Source organism: Manis javanica, chromosome 2 (genome assembly GCF_040802235.1).
Source record: "Manis javanica isolate MJ-LG chromosome 2, MJ_LKY, whole genome shotgun sequence".
In the NCBI taxonomy this organism is placed as follows: domain Eukaryota; kingdom Metazoa; phylum Chordata; class Mammalia; order Pholidota; family Manidae; genus Manis; species Manis javanica.
Genome location: NC_133157.1, coordinates 139,547,423 through 139,566,818, shown reverse-complemented (window position 1 = coordinate 139,566,818; position 19,396 = coordinate 139,547,423). Strand labels below are relative to the sequence as shown.

The window sequence follows — 19,396 nt, the reverse complement described above, 5'->3', positions numbered from 1 at the left end:
CTCAGTGGACACACTGATGAGATGAGGCCTTAGGAGGCCTGAGTTCTCTTACCTCCTAGGTGATCTCATATACATCATTTAACCTCTTAACAACTCAGATCACATTTTTGCAAAATGAAAGTGTTTATAGTACAACATCGATAATACTTGAAAATTTTCCGCTGCTCTACTCATGCCGCCATCTTGGCCCCGCCTCCTAGATTGTTTTATTATTAGGTGAGCAATTAAATACAACAGTTTGAATAGCCACGTTGATTGTAAAATGTATCCTGATTCCAAAATTGAGTAAATGTACACATAAAATGATCAGTTGGCTTAGTTGCTAGACTAGTTTGGGAATATTCATTAACATGTCAACCGTTTCCTGTGGTTGAGCCTATTTTAACTCTTTCGATGGGATTGATTATCTACTTCTTGGACGGTTTTGATGTAAAGGCTTATTGGGTGAAAAATGATAAGATCAACTTTTGTACCAGAAGTTAATTACTGGCTAGTCCATCATGCTTTCCTCCTTGCCTTGTCCTGTCTGGCACTTTGTCAGCAACTCCCTTAGTAGTTAGCAGATTTTAAGGGACATAAATATTAATTCAGGGAAATGTAGATTTGTTATGTGTGAACATTTAAGTTTCGGTTTAGTTTTGTGTCACTTATTCATCAACTAACAAATGGAGCCAAAACCTATTTAAAAAATGAAAACTTTGTACATATGTAATCTTAGGTGTGTGATTCTTTTTTTTTCTCTCAGTAGCTGTGTTTATTGCAGTTATAGGAATAACAGCAAAACTGAAACTTAGAGCTTAGCTCCTGAGAGGTATATTGAATTTTATATTGAAAATATTACCATTTTCTGGTAGAAGCAGGTTATCATGAATTTATCAGATACCATCATTCAACCTTGTTGGTGTCAAGAGAGTATAATATATATTAATGTTTCCCTTTTTTTGGTAAATAAAAAGAGGGTTTACAAAGAAATATCCTTAACACAGTTAGCTCCTGTTAGGTTTAAAGAAGATACATAGGCTTTCTGATGTTAGCTAATTATTAATTTGGTATATTTGTGATCATGTCTGTACTTTTGAAGAAAATTTTAATGCTGTATTTAATTTTCAAGTCTTGCTGTTGAATCTGCCAGAGAAGATTCTTCAAGCCTAGTTGCTGAACTTCAAGAAAAGCTTCAGGAAGAAAAAGCTAAGTTTCTAGAACAACTTGAAGAGCAAGAGAAAAGAAAAAATGAAGAAATGCAAAATTTTCGGACATCTTTGATTGCTGAACAACAGGTATGTTCCCCTACCGCCATTTCATTTATTTTGGATCTAAAGAAGGTAAGCATAAATTAAAAAATATAATTTGTGTAACTGAGGGTTTCTTATATCTTAGATGATGATTTGTACATTCACTCTGTTAATATTTGTTAATATTTTCTTTATAATAAAAGCATTTCTTTTCAGTGGTCATTATGTCACATAGGCACTTCAAAAATGAAATAATCCTAGATGAGGCCTTAGGAGGCCTGAGTTCTCTTACCTCCTAGGTGATCTCATATACATCATTTAACTTCTTAACAACTCAGATCACTTTTTTTGCAAAATGAAAGTGTTTATAGTACTATATCGATAATACTTGAAAATTTTCCCCTAAGTGCTGGATTTTTGTTATTTTGAATTACATGCTGATCAGTACAAATTTCTTTCTATAATTCTTAATCCATATGGTACTGGTGGTAGAGTATAGTAAAATCTTGTTGAACTTGCTGGTTTACTTATTAATACTGATCAGTGGTGAGAGATAAAGCCTGGGAAGGTGAGGGCCAGACCACAAGGACTGGGATGCCTTGCCAGGGAGCAGGCACTCACCTGAGGTGCTGGATGCAGTTAGAGAGGAAATGAAGTAGTGACACGACTGAGTTTATCCTTCATCGGGATCACCCACTGGGATGTGGAGAAAGAGAACTGCAAGACCTAGGGAGGCATTGGAGCAGCTGGGTGTCTGCTGTCATGATTGAGCCGCAGGAAACATTGATGTACTTCTTTTTTAATCTTGAATAAATTTTGGAAACTAGTACACATGTTATAGTATATGTGCACATCTAATAGAGTATTTTCCTTTTCTTAAAATGGTACTATTAAATTAATATCTTTTTAGAGTTTAAAAAAATGTCAAATAGGAAACAGATGAAAATGTTAATCAGTGAACAGAAATAAAATTTTTAACGAATTATAGTTCAGAACCCTTAGGAACTTTAAATTTAAGGCATGGGGAAAGAGTAACCAGATATAAGAAGTATGACTTCATGGGAGCTAAGTGTTGGGAGAGGGAGTAGCCGCTGGTCTTAAGTTAGAATTACTAATGAAGAGTTCATTAGTAAGGTGTTTTTAAAGGTCTGAATTTGTACATTCTTTTCTGTGATTGATTCTACATAAAACAGATCTTTCCCTCCTACTCTCTTGCCTTGCTTCTCTCTGTGTGATCCTTTGTGAGCATATATGCAATTTCAGATTTCCAGAAGTTAGCAGATGAATTAACTGAATGTTAAATGAATGATAAAGTATAACATTGACAGCTATCTAAAATTAATTCTTCTTAGTTTAAGGCTTCTTTTAGTATGTGTAGAATGAGATTAGGAGAGGTGACTCTAAGGTACCTTCCAGTAAGTGGTAATTATTCAGGTTGATTTGTAGTAGTTTTATACAGGTGACTTTCGCCTAGTTTTTTTCTTAACTAGTCCTGTTTCTAATATGCTTACTATAAACGATGTTAACTTTTCTAAAAATCTATTTCATATTACAGAAACAGCAAAGATCATGAAACAAAATGACTAATATACTATTATAAATATTATTAATCTTCTAACCATATGTATATATATATAGAGAGAGAGACTTGGCTTAAAGATGTCATAAATATTACGTTTGAGGGATCTTCCTGTATGCTTTCTGGCTAGAAATTACGTTTAACAGTATTTAATGAATTCAGTAGTTTTGATCTGAAATACCATTTTCTTGTTAAATCTTGTTTTCCAGCATTATTGGCATTATTCATTGGTTGAATTATCACAGACTCTTGACTTTGGAATTGGAAATGCTGGGCAGGTGGGAAGTCAGATTAGATTATTTCCTCATTCATTTTTTATTCTTAAGTTTCAAAAGATCTTAATGGAGATCTTATAAATGAAGTGTTTGACACTGCTCTCATTTTTATTAAAGAAACTGTGCACTTAGAACTGCCAAATTGACATGTGAGATGCATGCAGTCGGACATGTGAGCCTAGCCGTCATAAACCCAGAGGTGCAGTGGCCTTTGCAAATATCCAAATTAGAGCAAGAGATGGGATAAAGTCATCTCTAAAATGTTACTGTGGTAATCAAGATTTAGTTAAAAAACAAAAGGAAGATTCTAGAGACAGAAAGATTATTAAAAGAGAAAGTAAAGTAAGTGTATAGCACCAGTTAACTGGCTGATCATTTTTGTCTTTCCCCATGATTTAAAAATCATTTGCTATGCTTTTCCTCAAACAATAAATAATGTGGACAATAATGAGAAAACAGGATTTATTTTCAGGGTATTAAATTGGAACACATCTTAATGTCAAAACAGAAAATACAATTTACATTGTATTTATTACAGTATAATATTTTCATTTAAAAATAAACATTATTTGAGAATTACACTTTTTCTTCTCCACATACAAATGGAACATACAAAAATGTACACAAGTTTATTTCCTTTAGTCATGGCTGCTGTGTGCATGCACTTAATTTTAGTTATTCTGTTGTTCCAGACCAATTTTAACACTGTTTTAACAAGAGAAAAAATGAGAAAAGAAACCATAATCAATGATCTTAGTGATAAGTTGAAAAGTACAATGCAACAGCAAGAGCGAGATAAAGGTTAGTAACATTTTGTAATACCATATTTTTTATGCCCTTTTAAAATTAAAAAAAAAATCATGAAAGACTCTGTAATGCTTATTTCAACTTGGGGGTATTCAGATTTGATAGAGTCACTGTCTGAAGGTCGAGCTCGTTTGCTGGAGGAAAAGAAAAAACTTGAAGAAGAAGTCAGTAGGTTGCGTAGCGGCAGCTTTGTTCCTTCAGCATACGCGGCCATGGCCCCAGAGCTTTGTGGAGCTTGTGCACCTGCACCCCCAAGTGGAGCAGAGAGGCCAGCCATGGAAACACAAGAGGAAGGAAGAGTGGACTCAGCAATGGAGACAAGCATGATGTCTGTCCAGTAAGCACATCTGGCCTCACCTGTCTTAATTGGGCTTTAAGCACTAGTACACTTCTGTAAGGTAAAAGCCCTGAACTTTACATGTGTGCTGAGCACTACTGACTGTCCGCAGCCCATGTATCTGCAAATTGTGCCATTTTCATTCTTAAAGCTATAAATGTGAGAAGTATTTTAACATTACTGATTGTGTGTCTATATGAATTACTTTGGCATGTTCTCATATATGTGCACCAAAGTTTTCATGGGCTACTAGGATAAGGATCACTGCACCAGTGTTGAGCTGTTCTTTATAGGGAGTGTTAAACTTTGAGGTCCATTACCTAGGAGGAATAGATGTTACCTATAGAAATAAATATATTCTTTTTGGTGAGGACGTATTGGATGGGAAAGGCAGAGGAGTTTTTTGAAAAGTGAAAATGTATGTAGGTTTCTTTTTAGTTCAAAAGAAAGGACTAAGAAACTGGTTCGAGTTCTTGGAATGTTGTAAAGCTTAAGAATATATGTGAAAAAAAACAAAATGTAATTCAGAAAGGTGAGGCATAAACATATAAAGAGACCATGGTAATTAGAAAACAAAATGACAGAAATTCAAACACATGAAAAGGTAAACCAACCTGTCACAACAAAATCTCCCAGAAAAAATAAAAGCATCCAACTGCATTCCGCATACAAGAAGCACCTAAAGAAAAACGATAAATAGAGCATTTAATGTGATGTGGTTGAAAAAGATATATAAGGCAAGTAAAAAGAAAAAAAAGTATATAAGCCATTCAAAGCAAAAAGTTTTTAGAAGAGGAACTTTGATGTATATAACAATTTGTTGTTAACTTGTAGGTACTTAAAAACATTTTGCTGAATTGTGTGTGAATTAAAACTACAATGAGTACTTTCTAGAGCCACAGGACAGAAAACTTACTCATCTCAGGAAACAATGAAGTAAAAAAACAACAAAAATACAGTTAAGAAAACTAAGTACATGCCAAAGCACAAAGGAAGTCTCAGAAGTTCTAAATATTGATATAATCTATATCACTAACATAAGCTATAATACTAAAAATTAGTAACAAAAGGGGGAGTTTATAATCTGGAAATTTATATGCCTACATATTCGTATCTATACATAGGTACAGATGGGAATGTGGTAATTGAGTTATTCAAGACTAAACAAAAGAACCAAAAAAACGAGAGATAAAATCAAGGTGGTACACTAGGAATGCTATATAATTTCAAGTACATTAATTAAGAAAGGAAATTAATAAAAGTAAATGAGCTGTGGTAAAATAATGATCAAGTATAAGAAGGTACAAATTGTGGAACGAATAGAACCATAACCACAGGTATGGTTTTAAAAACTTCTGAGAATAAAATAGAGGTTAATTTCACTTGTGAATACAGATGTAGCAAATCCTAAAGACAGAGTATTTCAAATACAGTAGAGTATTAAGATGATATAACCATCATGACTCAGTGGAGTAGTTCAGGAATGCAATAATAATAGTTAAAAACATAAGAATATCACTCACTGTTGGTCAGTCACATGAGAATAATAATGTGATCATCTCAGGAGATAAATGACAGTTGACAGAATTCAGTGCCAATTCGTTAAAAATAGCATTTTAAACAAAACCATATGAGCAAACTAGGAATAGAAGGGAACTTTCATAGTTTGAGAGAGTGTATGTGAGACCCTTATAGCAAATATCATATTCACTGTTGAAACATTTAGAAGCATTTTCCATAAGTTTAGGGAGAATATAAGTATGCCAGCTGTCATCATTACTGTTCAAAAAGAAAATAAATAATAAAAATTGTCAAGTAAAGTCTGCACTGTCATCATTTCAGGATAATGTCCCTTTCAAACCATAAAGAACTAACGAACAATTACAACTAGTTAGGACTCATCAAAATACAGGTCATAGATGATGTCCAAGAAAGAGCTATTTGCATATTTACTAGCAAGAGCAGATTTGAATATTAGACTCCCAATAAAATTTTTTTAACTTTTTATTAAGGTATTATTGATATACACTCTTCTGAAGGTTTCATATGAAAAAACAATGTGGTTACTACATTTACCCATATTATCAAGTCCCCACCCAAACCCCTTTGCAGTCACTGTCCATCAGTGTAATAAGATGCCACAGATTCACTATTTGCCTTCTCTGTGCTACACTGTTTTCCCTGTGACCCCTCACACCATGTGTACTAAACATAATACCCCTCCCAATAAAAATTTAAGGAAATAATTTGTTAGTAGTGAATTTAACAACAACAAAAATGCACAGTACTCTTGAGAAGAAAATGTTAGAACTTCATGAAAGATAATAAAAGACCTGAACATTAAAGATGGAGGGAAATACAGTTTTCTCATCAGATTTATATATTCAGTTATTTATACCCAGTTAAAATTTCAGGATAAGTGAGGTAAAATTTTATGTGGGGTACTAAAATTTATATAGAAAAATAAATGTGCAAAAATAGTTGATAACATTTTCAAAAAGATCAGTGAGAGGGAGCTTACCCTGCTGAGTGTTAAGTACAGTCTTAGCTACATATTTAGTCATTAACTCAGTATACGTTTGTAAAGTCACAGGCAAATAGATGATTAGAATTGGTAGTCTTGAAATCTTTGGATATGTGGAAACCTATTTATAGCATTTTAAATCAGTTTGGGAAAAGAAATGGGACATGCTAGTAATTGGTTACTCACTGGTGGATGGTAGCCCATATTTTATATTACATACCAAAAGATATTATGGATTTATTCAAGACTAAAAATGTTTTTAACCTATAGAACTTCTTAAAATAGGTGACTGTGGAGTATGGAAGCATAAGGAAAAGACTTATAAATTTGTTAAGTGTTAACATCAAAATTTAAAACTTGAATGCGGTCAAAGATACCACAGAGTGCAAAAGACTGGCAGTTAATATTTTTAACAGATTAAAGATAAATGTGTCAAAGATATAAATAGTTAACACCAGTTCTTCATAGTCTTTTCCAAAAACTAGAAGAGAGCTTTTCCCCCTCATTCTTTGAGGGCATTGTTACACTGATACCAAAATCAAATAATCACAATAAAGAAAATCTCTTTTTTTAAGAACACAAGGAAGTATCTTAACTTGACAGGTATGTTTAGTTACTTGGTTGTGATGATGGTGTTGTCATCGGTTATGCACATGTCCAAACTCATCAAGATGGTATACATTAAATGCGTGTGACTTCTTTATCAACCATAACCTCAATAGAGCTAAACAAAACAAAGAGTCAGAAGCAGCTTGGGGCTAGTCATGCAGACTCGGTCCTTTCCTGATAGCTGGCTACATGTGCTGCTTTCTACCTGTTTCAACCTTGTTTAGAAACCCCCTTAGTTTTCTGTTTGTATTTCTGAAGTTACAGAACAAAACTCATTTTAGAAAAATAAGAAACTGTTAGTACAGCCATTCTAAATTCATTTCTGGACAAGGAACAGAAAAATTACTGTTAAGCTTCTTGGAAATTATCTTGGCACCCATGCCAGTCCTGCTGAATTAGAAGCTTACATCATCAGTAAATTCATTTATATTACATTAAGAAAATATCTCTCTCAAAACTATAGATGGAAATATTCTCAACAAAACACTAATAAACTGAATTCAGTGACATACAAAAGGGATTCTTAACCGGGTTTATCCCAGGAATACAAGGTAACCAGTATCTAAAAATCAATGTATGTAATATACCATATCAATATCAATGGATGCAGAGAAAGCATGTGATAAAATACAACAGCCTCTCATAAAAACACTGAAGAAACTAGGAATTGAATAAAATTAACTCAGCCTAATAGCAGACATCTATATGAAAACCAACAATTAAGACCAGAATGCTTTTCCGCTGTAATCAAGAATAGTCCAGTCTTGCTACCGGTGCTCAACATTGTATTTGAGGTTCTATGAAGGGCACTTAGGCAAGAAAAAGAAATTATGGCATCCAGATTGGAAAGGAAGAAGTAAAATCATCTCTATTATATAAATATCATCTTTTAGATAGAGAATCCTAAAGATTCCACTAAAAATCTATTAGAACTTATAAAATGGTTCAGTAGGTTGCACAAGTATCTAAAAATCAGTTGTCTAACAGTGGACCAGAAATTACTGATGAAATATATCTTCTCTGAAGAAACAAATAAGCTGATTCTAAAATTCATGTGGAAATGAAAGGACCCGAAAATAATACAAACCCTTCAAAGTACTCTGTGTTAATAGTTAAGTTTCCATAATATAAAGTCCAGAATTTTAAAAGACTTAAACTAAAATAAATCATTCTCTCTTAGAGAAAACATCCATATGCTTTCTGAAGAAAAACAGAGGATAATGCTGTTAGAACGAGTAAGTAAATTGTTTTCCTGAAATACAGTGTTTAATGTGTTAACTCTGGGGATGCAGTTTAATAAACCTTATGCTAAAACATACTGTATTTGGTCAATAAATTAGATTTCTTCAATTTTTTTGTTTGTTTAGGTGTTAATGTTTTGAGAAGTCCTGTAATTTTTTTTTTCAAAGTGGTCAATCAGTAGTAGTATCTCAGGCTTCTTACTTCTCGCATCTTCCCAATAAATTAAGTCTGTATCAGAGAAAAAGGTTGGTGGACTTTATAAAATAAATATATGAAATAATGGTTTTATTCAGTAATAGTTCAGAATTCAGCAAAACAAATGAATTTTACACATTTATTTCAAAAACGTATTAAATATTTTCTAGAATTGAGCAAAAATATCTGTGAATGACAAAAAGTTGTGGCTTTATTAGAGATTAATTGAAATGAGCAGGAAAAAATTGGCAATAAGGGGTTTCCTCCTTATGTACTATGAGATAATATGTAATTTTGATTCATATTTAACATACCTTGTTCATAGACAACTTTTCATTCCTTAGGATTTTAAAATTTTCAACAGGTGCTTTTTACAAGCTTGCTTGTTCAAGAATCCAAAGTCAAAATTGTACAACTTTGTGTTGTAGCGTGTGTTCTTCTATTATTAAGGGGCTGTGTAATCCAACCTAAATTGGATCAGCAGGGCGTAAGTTATAGCAGATTCCTCCTCTTAGGCCAGACCTACTAACAGGCTTCTGGAGGATCTCAGATACTTAACTGCATGTTTACAAGCTCCACAAATGATTCTACTGTATACTAAGCTTTAAGAACCCTTGGCTGAGGCAGACGTACCTACAATTGTTCTAATTCTCTTTTTTTTTTATTAAGGTATTATTGATATACACTCTTATGAAGGTTTCACATGAAAAACAATGTGGTCACTACATTCACCCATATTATTGAGTGCACCCCCATACCCCACTGCAGTGACTGTCCATCAGTATAGTAAGATGTTACACAGTCACTGTTTGTCTTCTCTGTGCTACACTGTCTTCCCGATGATCCCCCCCCACACCATGTGTGCCAATCATAATACCCCTCAATCCCTTTCTCCCTCCCTCCCCACCCACCCTCCCCTTTGTAACCGCTAGTCCCTTTAATTCTCTTTTTAGCCAGTAAATTATTAGAGCAGTTGGAAAGGATCCATAAAAAGAATATGCCCACTAACTTCTCAACTAGAACTGAACATTAATCTGAAGATTAAGAAGGTTTTGACATTCATTATATTTGAATTGGAGGAGGTGCAAGGATAAACCGCGGATCTCTCTTTCTCTTCATTGCAGACATTACAATTAAAAGAAGAAGAAAACAAGCGGTTAAATCAAAGACTGGTAAGCTTTTTTCTGCCCAGTTGAGCTTAACATTTAAAAACTTTTTGCATTGTACTTCATTATAAAGATCTACCATCAGAAGTGTGTATGACTAATTTATTTCTAAGTAAATGGCTTTCATTGAGCCATGTTTGTCATCAAAGACTATTGGTTCTTAGGTGATGGCATTAGGTTAAGAGTTACCTTCTGTGACTGTAGACCTGACCAATATAATTACTAATATGATTTTAAGAGCAGTCAACAAGATTGATGGTCTTTTCAGATTAGTAATATGTTATGATCTCTTAGGAATTCCATAATTAAATGTTTTTGATACATCAAGTTAGGATTCTTATTTGTCAGTAAATAGGTTAGAGCTATACTCTTCCTTCATAAGCCTTTTGAAGATTAAACATGGTCACTCATAAGTATGCATAATTAATGCATCATGTCTTTTTATGAGTCTTTTTTTATCCCAAGAAGGTGTTTGAACCTGACACCTTGCATGAGATCCTTTGTGGTCTTCTGAATTACCTCACTTTATTCTAACCTGTGAATTGTTAAAGTGGTCCGTTGAATAGTTATTTTTATAAGTGCTTTAATAAAGCAGTTATTTCATTTTTCAAGTTCTAATAATTACAGTTTACAAGAAAATGGGAACAGTTTTAAGGCCTGTGTTCAATACTTTTGGAAAGTTTGAAGATGCTGATTAAAATTGAACTTTTTAAAAACCAAGTGTGTTGAGAGGAAACATGCTTTTCTTTGTCTTTCTTGAACAGCAAGAACTACACATTAATTCTGTAATTATTAGACTGTCAATCATTAATTTATCACCAAAATAATCTTGAAGCTATTTCTTTAAGTAGAATAAAACATTTTTCGAGAAGACTTGAGAGTTGCCTATCCCAGACATCACTCAACATTCTGTTTTATGCAGCATCCCCAGTAGAATATAAGCTCAGTTTGGCAAGGGTTTTAGTTAATTTTTTTCATTGCTCTGCTCCAAGCACCTCAAATAGTAACTGGTACACAGTAGGTGCTTGAGCAGTGTTTATGAATAAAAGAATTTCGCCCTTGAGATCTGAAGAAGACCTCACTTCCACTCAGGGAGGTGTCTCAGTGTAAGTAAGTCAGACTTTCATACTGATTTATAACTGTATTCACATAGTGTTTCCTAAAATCTAAGCCCTCATTTGTAATAAGCATATGAAAAACTTAAGCTTTTTAAAAAAAAATCTAAAGTTGAATATGGTCTGAAAATGGATGGTCCAGCTTGTCTTCACTGGCAGCAGATGGGCCATTTCGATGATTTTGATAAATTGCTCTGCACTTACAGGCCGTTCTTATTTGTTGTTATTCTTCTTATCCTCAGTTTGTTTTTAAACACTTTAAATTTTCTTTTGTTAACACCTTCGTTGTTCCAGATAGTGCTCAGAGGGAAGTGTAAAAAATTCTAAGCCTCAAAACTAGACTTAATAAATAAACAGAGAAATCATCTCATCTGCCCTTGATTTGGATGATTGCATTGGGCCCACTCTATCTGGGAAGCTTAAGGGTCCTTGCCGTCTTTCTGTCTCCAAGACCTTGGGCCACATCTCCCTTGTGTTATGTGATGGTAGGAAAAGTGTATCTAAGCCTGTTTGAAAAGCAAGTAGCCCCTGCTGAGCTAAGGCAACACAAGCCCAACCCATCTCTTTGTGCTGATATCAGGAGCGGAAATGGGTGGCAGTCTCTCTCACCTTCTGTTATTCGGTGATTGTTCAGAATAATGGTGTTTTACACCAAGGCATCTCCAGTGTTGCCTTGGAGATGAGAGAAGAGGGATTTTATCAACTCTCAGTACTTCATTCTCTCACCCATTTCAACCAGATTAGTAGAGTATTTTTATTTGTTTTTCCTAATTAGATTTTGGACTTTTGAATAAGATTTTTTCTAAAGAGTTTTTTTGGTTTATTTATTCTTTTGTCAAAAGGAGAGATTTGAAGTCAATGTGTTAGAATTTTCACATTCTTCTTGAATGTTGATCTCATTCCCTATGATATATTCAAGTATGTAATTATAAGTAAAATATTCTATATTCATTTTTTAATCCAGCCAAATTTGATTAAGAAAATAAGAATGTAGGTAAATTTATCCACTGAATAATTGTTAAGGAAAGAATTTATATTGGTGACCATATGTTTTGGCTTCTAAAATCTGGACACAGACATGAATGTGTGTAACACTGAAACAAACTTTTTCAGTAAAGACCTAATAAATAATGTAGTGTTTTCATTGTGTAAGTTTTATGAACTATTTTTTTAGATGTCTCAGAGCATGTCTTCAGTATCTTCAAGACATTCTGAAAAGATAGCTATCAGAGAGTAAGTATTTTATTTAAATTTTGTGTTTTTTCTGTGGAAAAAAGTTGAATCATATTGAATTGTTACTGAAAATGTATTTCACTAGCTATCATCCTTCAGATCCACCAGGTTCATTAAACTGATTGCTTTGTACTCATTGGTAGTAAATATTTTTTATTGTACGGCAAGGTCTTTCTAAATTATTTTGGTAACATTGGGATTGCATTTGAAGGCATTTCTATTACAGCTTTAATTATCATTTACACATAAGCATTGCTAAAGCTTTTTTGGCTTAGTTCAGTTTTCAGCTCGTGGCACCTCTTTTAAATACCATTTATCATTTTTTCATCTTATATTGGAGAGACTATACTTTAAAGTGGCTGTTTCCTCATTTTTATTTTCTTTCTTTATCGATATGTTGCAAATTCACAGTATGCTGTTAAATTGATCAGTGTAGTAATTTAATAAGTCTTCTGGACCATGTTACCTCATAATATAATACAAGGCAGACTCCAGACATATTACAGATTTGGTTTGACACCACTACAATAAAGTGAGTCAAATGAATTTTTTGGTTTCCCAGTGCATATAAGTTATGTTTACACTACACTGTAGTCTGTTAAGTATACCATAGCTTTAAGTCTTTAAAAAAGAAAAAAGAAGTACATACCTTAATTAAAAAGTATGTAATTGCTGAAAAATGCTAACCATCATCTGAGCTTTCAGCAAATCATAATCACTGATCACAGATCACCATACCAAACATAATAGTAATGAAAAAATTTAAAATGTTGCAAGATTTACTAGACTGTGACACAGAGACATGGTGCTAGCAAAGGCTGTTGAGAAAATGGTGCCATAGGTTTGCTTGATGCAGGGTTACCACAGACTTTTAATTTGTAAAAAAAAAAAAAAAAAAAGCGTTATTTGCAAAATGCGATAAAACCAAGCATAATAAAATGAGGTATGCCTGTGTATTGGTTTTTGTCATGGGTTATTTAAAGGAGGGCTTCTGTAATAATAAAAGTATTATCAGCCTTCTGTGCCAGTCAGAACTGATACAAAAGTCTGTAAACTATTTTTAAAAGACCATTAATTTTGTCTAATATGTCTGTAGATGAGATTAGTTGTCAGGTATCTGCAGTTACCTTTAACTTCCCCTTAGAACTTTATCTTTTATCTGATTTGAAAGGACTGGGTGGTGTCTGTCTCTACCTACCAGCTGTATGTCGATTCAGATAAGTTTGGTCTTTCAAAGATTAGAGAGAGAAGAGCTAAAACAAACCTGCCTTTAGAGAGGCTCCACCTACCTTTTTAAATGATACTGTCTTTCTGGTATTGAGGGAAAGCAGTGCCTACCACTTCTTGTCAAGCAGGCAACAAGTATTTGTAGAATAAACAATTAGTGAATAAATAATTGTTATCTTTGAAAAGCTTCCCCAGGGATTTTGATGATTTATCAGGTGCCAGACCTACTAAATTATCCTGACAACAAGAAATCGAGATTACCTGTTAAGGTCTGTTGATATTTTGAACCACATTTCTAAAAAAGATGGAAAAGACAGAAATCACTTACAGCATTATAGGCAAGTTGTACCAACTTCTTTCCTTCCTTACTCTCTTTTAGGCCTTCACCCTAAACCTGTACTTTCCATTGACTTTTTTAAAACCTACTTAAGTATGTGAACCCAGCTCAATTGGTTTCTCTTTGAATTTGAAGAGTCCTATACTCTGAGACTGGAGAAATAGTATATTTATATATAGTTCTTCTTTGTCACTGTGACTAAGTTCACTCCCTCTGACTTTAAATTTCTTATTGTAAAATGAAAGATTAGGTTGAATATTCTTCCTATGACTAGATGAACTACAAAGGGTGTTTTTTTCCTCCCCTATCTAAGCCTTTTTATTTTGTTTTGTTTTTAAACAGTAGATATTATTGGAAATTGAGTTTTAAAAACTTATGGTCTTTGACAGTCTCTGGCAACGTCTTTTGAATATCTACTTTGTATGACTTGCACTCCCATTAGAAGCTGGGTAGAATTAAAAAATATACTTCATTAACTGAAAGTTAGTATTACATTGATATTTGAACATATAGTTAACCACTGAATAATATTTACTTATTAAAGTTTTCAAAATAGGGTGATAATAACTCTTTTAGGTCAATAAAATTACATTCCTTTAATCCAGTTTTCAGGTGGGAGATTTGGTACTCATCATCCTAGACGAACGCCATGACAATTATGTATTATTTACTGTCAGTCCAACCTTGTATTTCCTGCATTCAGAGTCTCTGCCTGCCCTGGATCTCAAACCAGGTGAGCGTGGTAAGTGTCACATCCATAATTGAAATAGTAAACCTGGAGTAGAGAGAACAGATTAAACATTTTTCTCCCCTGTTGTCTAATTGTATCAGTTAACTCACCAAGAGGGAGCTCTGCTTAAGCCATATGTGCATTGTTCAGGTTATTTTCCTGGATTCTGTTAATACTTCAAAACTCAGAGTACAGCTCTGTGACTGGATCAGATATCTCCTACCCCAACAACAGCAGAATTATATTGTCAAAGTTCTCATATAAATACAACATGTTTAAGTTGTATTTCCTCTGGTCTCCCCCCAAAAATTCTCTTAAATTATAAAGCATCTTTTCTATCCTATTTATCATCCTGTATTTCCTACTTAGTTTTTCTTTAAACTTGTCAATACTTTAATTTTTTTAAAAAAGGCTTTAAGCTTTGTTAAAGTATACTATAGTGTCTGTTATCTATTACTTTGATCTTAATGAATTCAGAAGAACAGAATAGATAGCTGGGATAGGTAGCCTAAATAGAGTTAGTAGAAAACAAGAATAATGTCCATTTGCATTGATATTCCTATTTGGCATGACTTACCAACATAGAACAATACCAGTTCCTGAACTAGGCCAATGTCATGTGACCCATCCATTGTGGCTGTTGGTAGTAGATTATAAAGAATGTCCATACATGCATATGCTTGCCATGTTCCCATGAAAAATGAAAAGATAAACTTAAAACTTACTGGCTTTGTACATTGAAAACAACTTGATACCCTTTTTTTTTTTTTTACAGGCTTTTTTGTTTTTCATTTGTTTAAACTTTATTTCAAGATGATTTTTAAATTTACCAAAAAGTTGCCTAAGTTCATTACCAAAAAAACCCCATATACCTTTACTCGGGTTCATCTATTAACTTTTTGCTCCATTTGCATTATCTCTACTTGTGTATATACAAACAAATAAATACAAACATGAGCACATTTTTGTTTCCAGAACCATATGAGACTAAGTTCTGCCATGGCCCTTTATCTTTAAATATTTCAGCATTCATTTCCTAAGAATAGGAAGAGTTTAGTGTTTAAGAAACACTATTACACAGAGATTTTAATGCACTTCACCGTTTTTAAGGCTCTCACAAGTTTCGCAGAAAAGTGTTTATTTAAAATCTTACTTTACCATGCATATCTATATACATACACACCCTATTTTTTTGTTTGTTTTTGAGGACTACAGAAGAGAAGGTGCCCACTGGGGCAGTGCTGTTCCCCCTGTGTTGTTGCCCCGGGAATATGGGTTACCAGAGTGTGACAGTGGGACTCACTGCCTCTCAGACATAAAATAAAAGCATTAGTTTTAGGAGACAACTTTTCAGAAATTATGATTTACCTGCCGAGTGCTATGTCACTCTTCAGGGTTGTTTTCCACATCCTTTACTCCAGGGGCTTTTATCTTTCACATGGTAGTATGTACATAGGTTCATTTCTAATGGTTTATTCAGGACAGCTGTCATTTATATCTTGCCAAATTATATTTATGGGCTAAAAATCAGTTTTGCCTTCTCGGGAATGTCAAGGGCTTTAGGTCAAACCAGGTAATTTACTGGCTGAATACTTTTTACATCAACTTTTATAACCTCTCTTTTGATGAATTTTAAATGGGAATGAGTATTCATCACTTATTAGCTTGTCACACTTCAGCTCTGTAAGGACTAGCTTTTTCATTTCACCCTGTCCTCCAACATCTTCCATTTCTCATTCACACAAGTACTACCTTTCTAAGCTCTCTTTGGTTCTTCATTGGTTATTTATTGGACACTGACTGTGTTCACATGCCATAGGGGTGTTGTGGAGGACAGGTGAGGAAGGTACCGTCCCGACTCTTGAGCACTGGTGTTAAAAGCACCCCCCCTCACAAAGCAGTGCTTTTCTCTGAACCTAGAAAATAAACATAATCATACCTTTGTCTGCATTCAGAAATGGAAAGGGTCATCTTTAACACTTTCGGTAGATGGCACTGTTGAGCTAATTTAGAATTCCTGTATTTATTTGGTCGTGATTTGTACTTGGATTACTGTATTCTTGAAGTTGAGTTCTGTGATTTGGCTTATCTATAGTTAGTGAGCAAATAAAGCCAAAATTATGGTGGAAAGTAAAATCAGTTTTGTTTTAGAAATCGTTAGCTTTTCAGGGATTTCAGCAGTTTTGAAAGTCTTACACATTGCTTAACTCTTGGGAACTTAGTCTGTTTTGATTCTGGCAGTTACGTTTTTCATGAGTTATTGTTAACAGTACTTTCAAAAACAATTTGATCCAATAGCTTCAGGTACATCTAGAAGACCCTGGGTACTTGGAAAAGTAATGGAAAAGGAATACTGTCAAGCCAAAAAGGTAAGAGCTGCCTCATCTGATAAAAACCTAGGAATTCAAAGATTCTCGTCCTACTTAATGTAGAAATCATTAATAGTGCTGCCTTTGGCCTTTGCGCTCACTTGATGTAGACCTTAAATTTAATGAGTGTGATTTTGAACCAGCAGGTTTATAAGTATTTACATTATTTATCTTCAGGTGGTATTGTTGTAGTAGTGGAGTAATAGATAGTAGATACCAACATGCCATCAACCTGTACAAGGAAGCCACTATGTTTCTGTTCTGTGTCTTAGTTTATTGGTGTTTTCATGTGCAGAAAAAGACCACAGCATAACTGGTGGTCCACAGTGAAGCTTTCTGTAGGTAAAGTTGATGTTTAATTTTCATACACTACCGCCATTGAAGAACATAAAATACTAGATGGCTAGAAGTGCACTTAACTGTAATGTCAGCAGTGTTAGTGCTGTGGGATCAGTGAAATCTAGTGAGCATTCTTCCTAACTCAGTAATTTTGGGCCCCTCTGCTCTGAAACACTGATAGAACTTGTGGAATTGAGGTTTCTTGGTATTTAAAGAATTGACATATTGCTCAGTTTATGCCATATTCTTTAGCAATGATCTACCAACTCTTTCTTCTATCAGTAATAGTGGTGTGTGATCTATCAGTAATGGTGTGTGATATAGTCTTACCTGGTGAGGGATGGACCTTGTATAGTTTGATAGACACACCCCTCACTCCAATGCCCTACCATTGAGTTATAGGGTAGGATGGTACCTATGTAATTTGGTTTTATAATTTAAGTAACTCCCTTTCTTCTTTCCTTCTTAGGCACAGAACAGATTTAAAGTTCCTTTGGGGACAAAGTTTTACAGAGTGAAAGCTGTGTCATGGAATAAGAAAGTGTAACTTAAGGAAGAAATCAGTGTCTTCTGTGACATGTTTCTGATTTGTCCTACAGAGCTTATTCATCACTCCAAAACAGCAGGCCATCTTTATATACAAAGTTATCGTGATAGTATACTTCATTGGTGTATATCATTTACTTTTTAACTGGTTACATTTTAGGAAAAATAAATTTATCAAAATCCTTGGCTGAATTAAAAAAAAATTTTTTTTATACCCAAAAAACTCTAGAAATACGGACCAAACTAGTTAATTTTCTCAAAGGGCATACTCTGTACATTGTGGCTCATGATTAGCCATGTTAATTGCCTGTTACATATACATTAGCTTGAACTTAGATATTAAATGTTAGTTATTATTACCAGCATTTGTCCTTTTGTGAAATCAGTATCAGAAAACTTGCACTCTTTAACACATTCTTTATAAAATGTATGAATTCTTCAAAACTATTTAAAGAGGAGTGTTACTGCATGCAGATAATCATAATTTTGAGTTTGCCTCTGTAGATTACTAAAGTAAATTGTTTGATTAATTTTTTTAAATGCCCTTTGATGTTTCAAAACAAAAAAGAACTCTAATTTGATTGACTGATTTTAAGGTCAGCCATAATCCGCAGTCTTCAAAAGCACTTTGAGGAGATTGGCCGCCTGGGTCCTAGATGAGTGCTGCTGGCAGTTTCAAAGCCAACACTAAAACCTTCCCAGTATCCTTGTGATTCTGTTTAGAGTAATCATACTGATGAAGCCGTAATTTGTGGTTCAGTTTTGGAAAACAATATTCATGTACATTAACCATTTAGAGGTCATTTAAATAACAAAATATTGTATCGTCAAAGACATGTAGAATTTTAAAACAATAAAGATTTGAACCTGTAAATGTGTGTGCCTTTTAAAGGAGGATACATTTTTTAGTATATTTGGGTGATTGCTGGGAAGTGTGAAAAACTTGTTCTGTATCACATCAAAAGAAAAACATGTTAATTTACAAAAATGTTCTTTAACTATATATAACTGTAACAGGGTAAACAGTGTTCTGTAGACTAGAATTTTGTGAACTAGGTCTTTAGACAGATTGCTGTGGAGCAAAGTATTTAAATTAGCCAAGTAGGTGAGGCTTGTTTCAGGGTCTGTTACTAGAGAACAATAATAAAGTGATTCTTTTTCAGAAAATATTTAATTTCTTCATAAAAATAAGTTAAATATATTTTTAAATATGTATATCTAATAGTACAAAAAATGGAATAAACACCATAGTGTATAGAAAACTGAATTTGACAACATTCATAAATAAATGAACAAATGATTTCACATGTTTCTATTCAGTCCTTCCATGACATCTTAATCCAAAGAATACTGAAGCAATAAACTATACACAGTGGTTTTGTTAAGCAGATTTCATTGGGTCTAAATAAATCTGCCATAATGACTTAATTGGTGCCTTCAAATTTAAATGCGGTCGTCTGCTATGGTGGGACTGTTGTGGGCTGATCCATGATGCCATCTCATTCACATTGCTTTTTAACACTCCATCTTGTTG

General features: G+C 33.7%; 1 protein-coding gene across 3 annotated transcripts in view; it reads left to right on the top strand.

The window, feature by feature from the left end:
* Positions 1-19,167, top strand: part of RB1CC1 (RB1 inducible coiled-coil 1) — a 93,343-nt gene extending 74,176 nt beyond the window's left edge. The window contains exons 16-24 of one of the 3 annotated variants that reach the window (XM_036990788.2): positions 1,112-1,277; positions 3,779-3,887; positions 3,990-4,230; positions 8,544-8,598; positions 9,925-9,972; positions 12,256-12,314; positions 14,484-14,611; positions 16,907-16,977; positions 17,786-19,167. In XM_036990788.2, the coding sequence (XP_036846683.2) occupies positions 1,112-1,277; positions 3,779-3,887; positions 3,990-4,230; positions 8,544-8,598; positions 9,925-9,972; positions 12,256-12,314; positions 14,484-14,611; positions 16,907-16,977; positions 17,786-17,863 (955 nt within the window). In that variant the 3' untranslated portion in view covers positions 17,864-19,167. Of the gene's footprint in view, positions 1-1,111; positions 1,278-3,778; positions 3,888-3,989; positions 4,231-8,543; positions 8,599-9,924; positions 9,973-12,255; positions 12,315-13,727; positions 14,430-14,483; positions 14,621-16,906; positions 16,978-17,785 lie in introns of those variants that run through there. The other 2 variants (XM_036990786.2, XM_073229504.1) reach the window with 2 other exon arrangements.
* Positions 19,168-19,396: the final 229 nt, after the last annotated feature.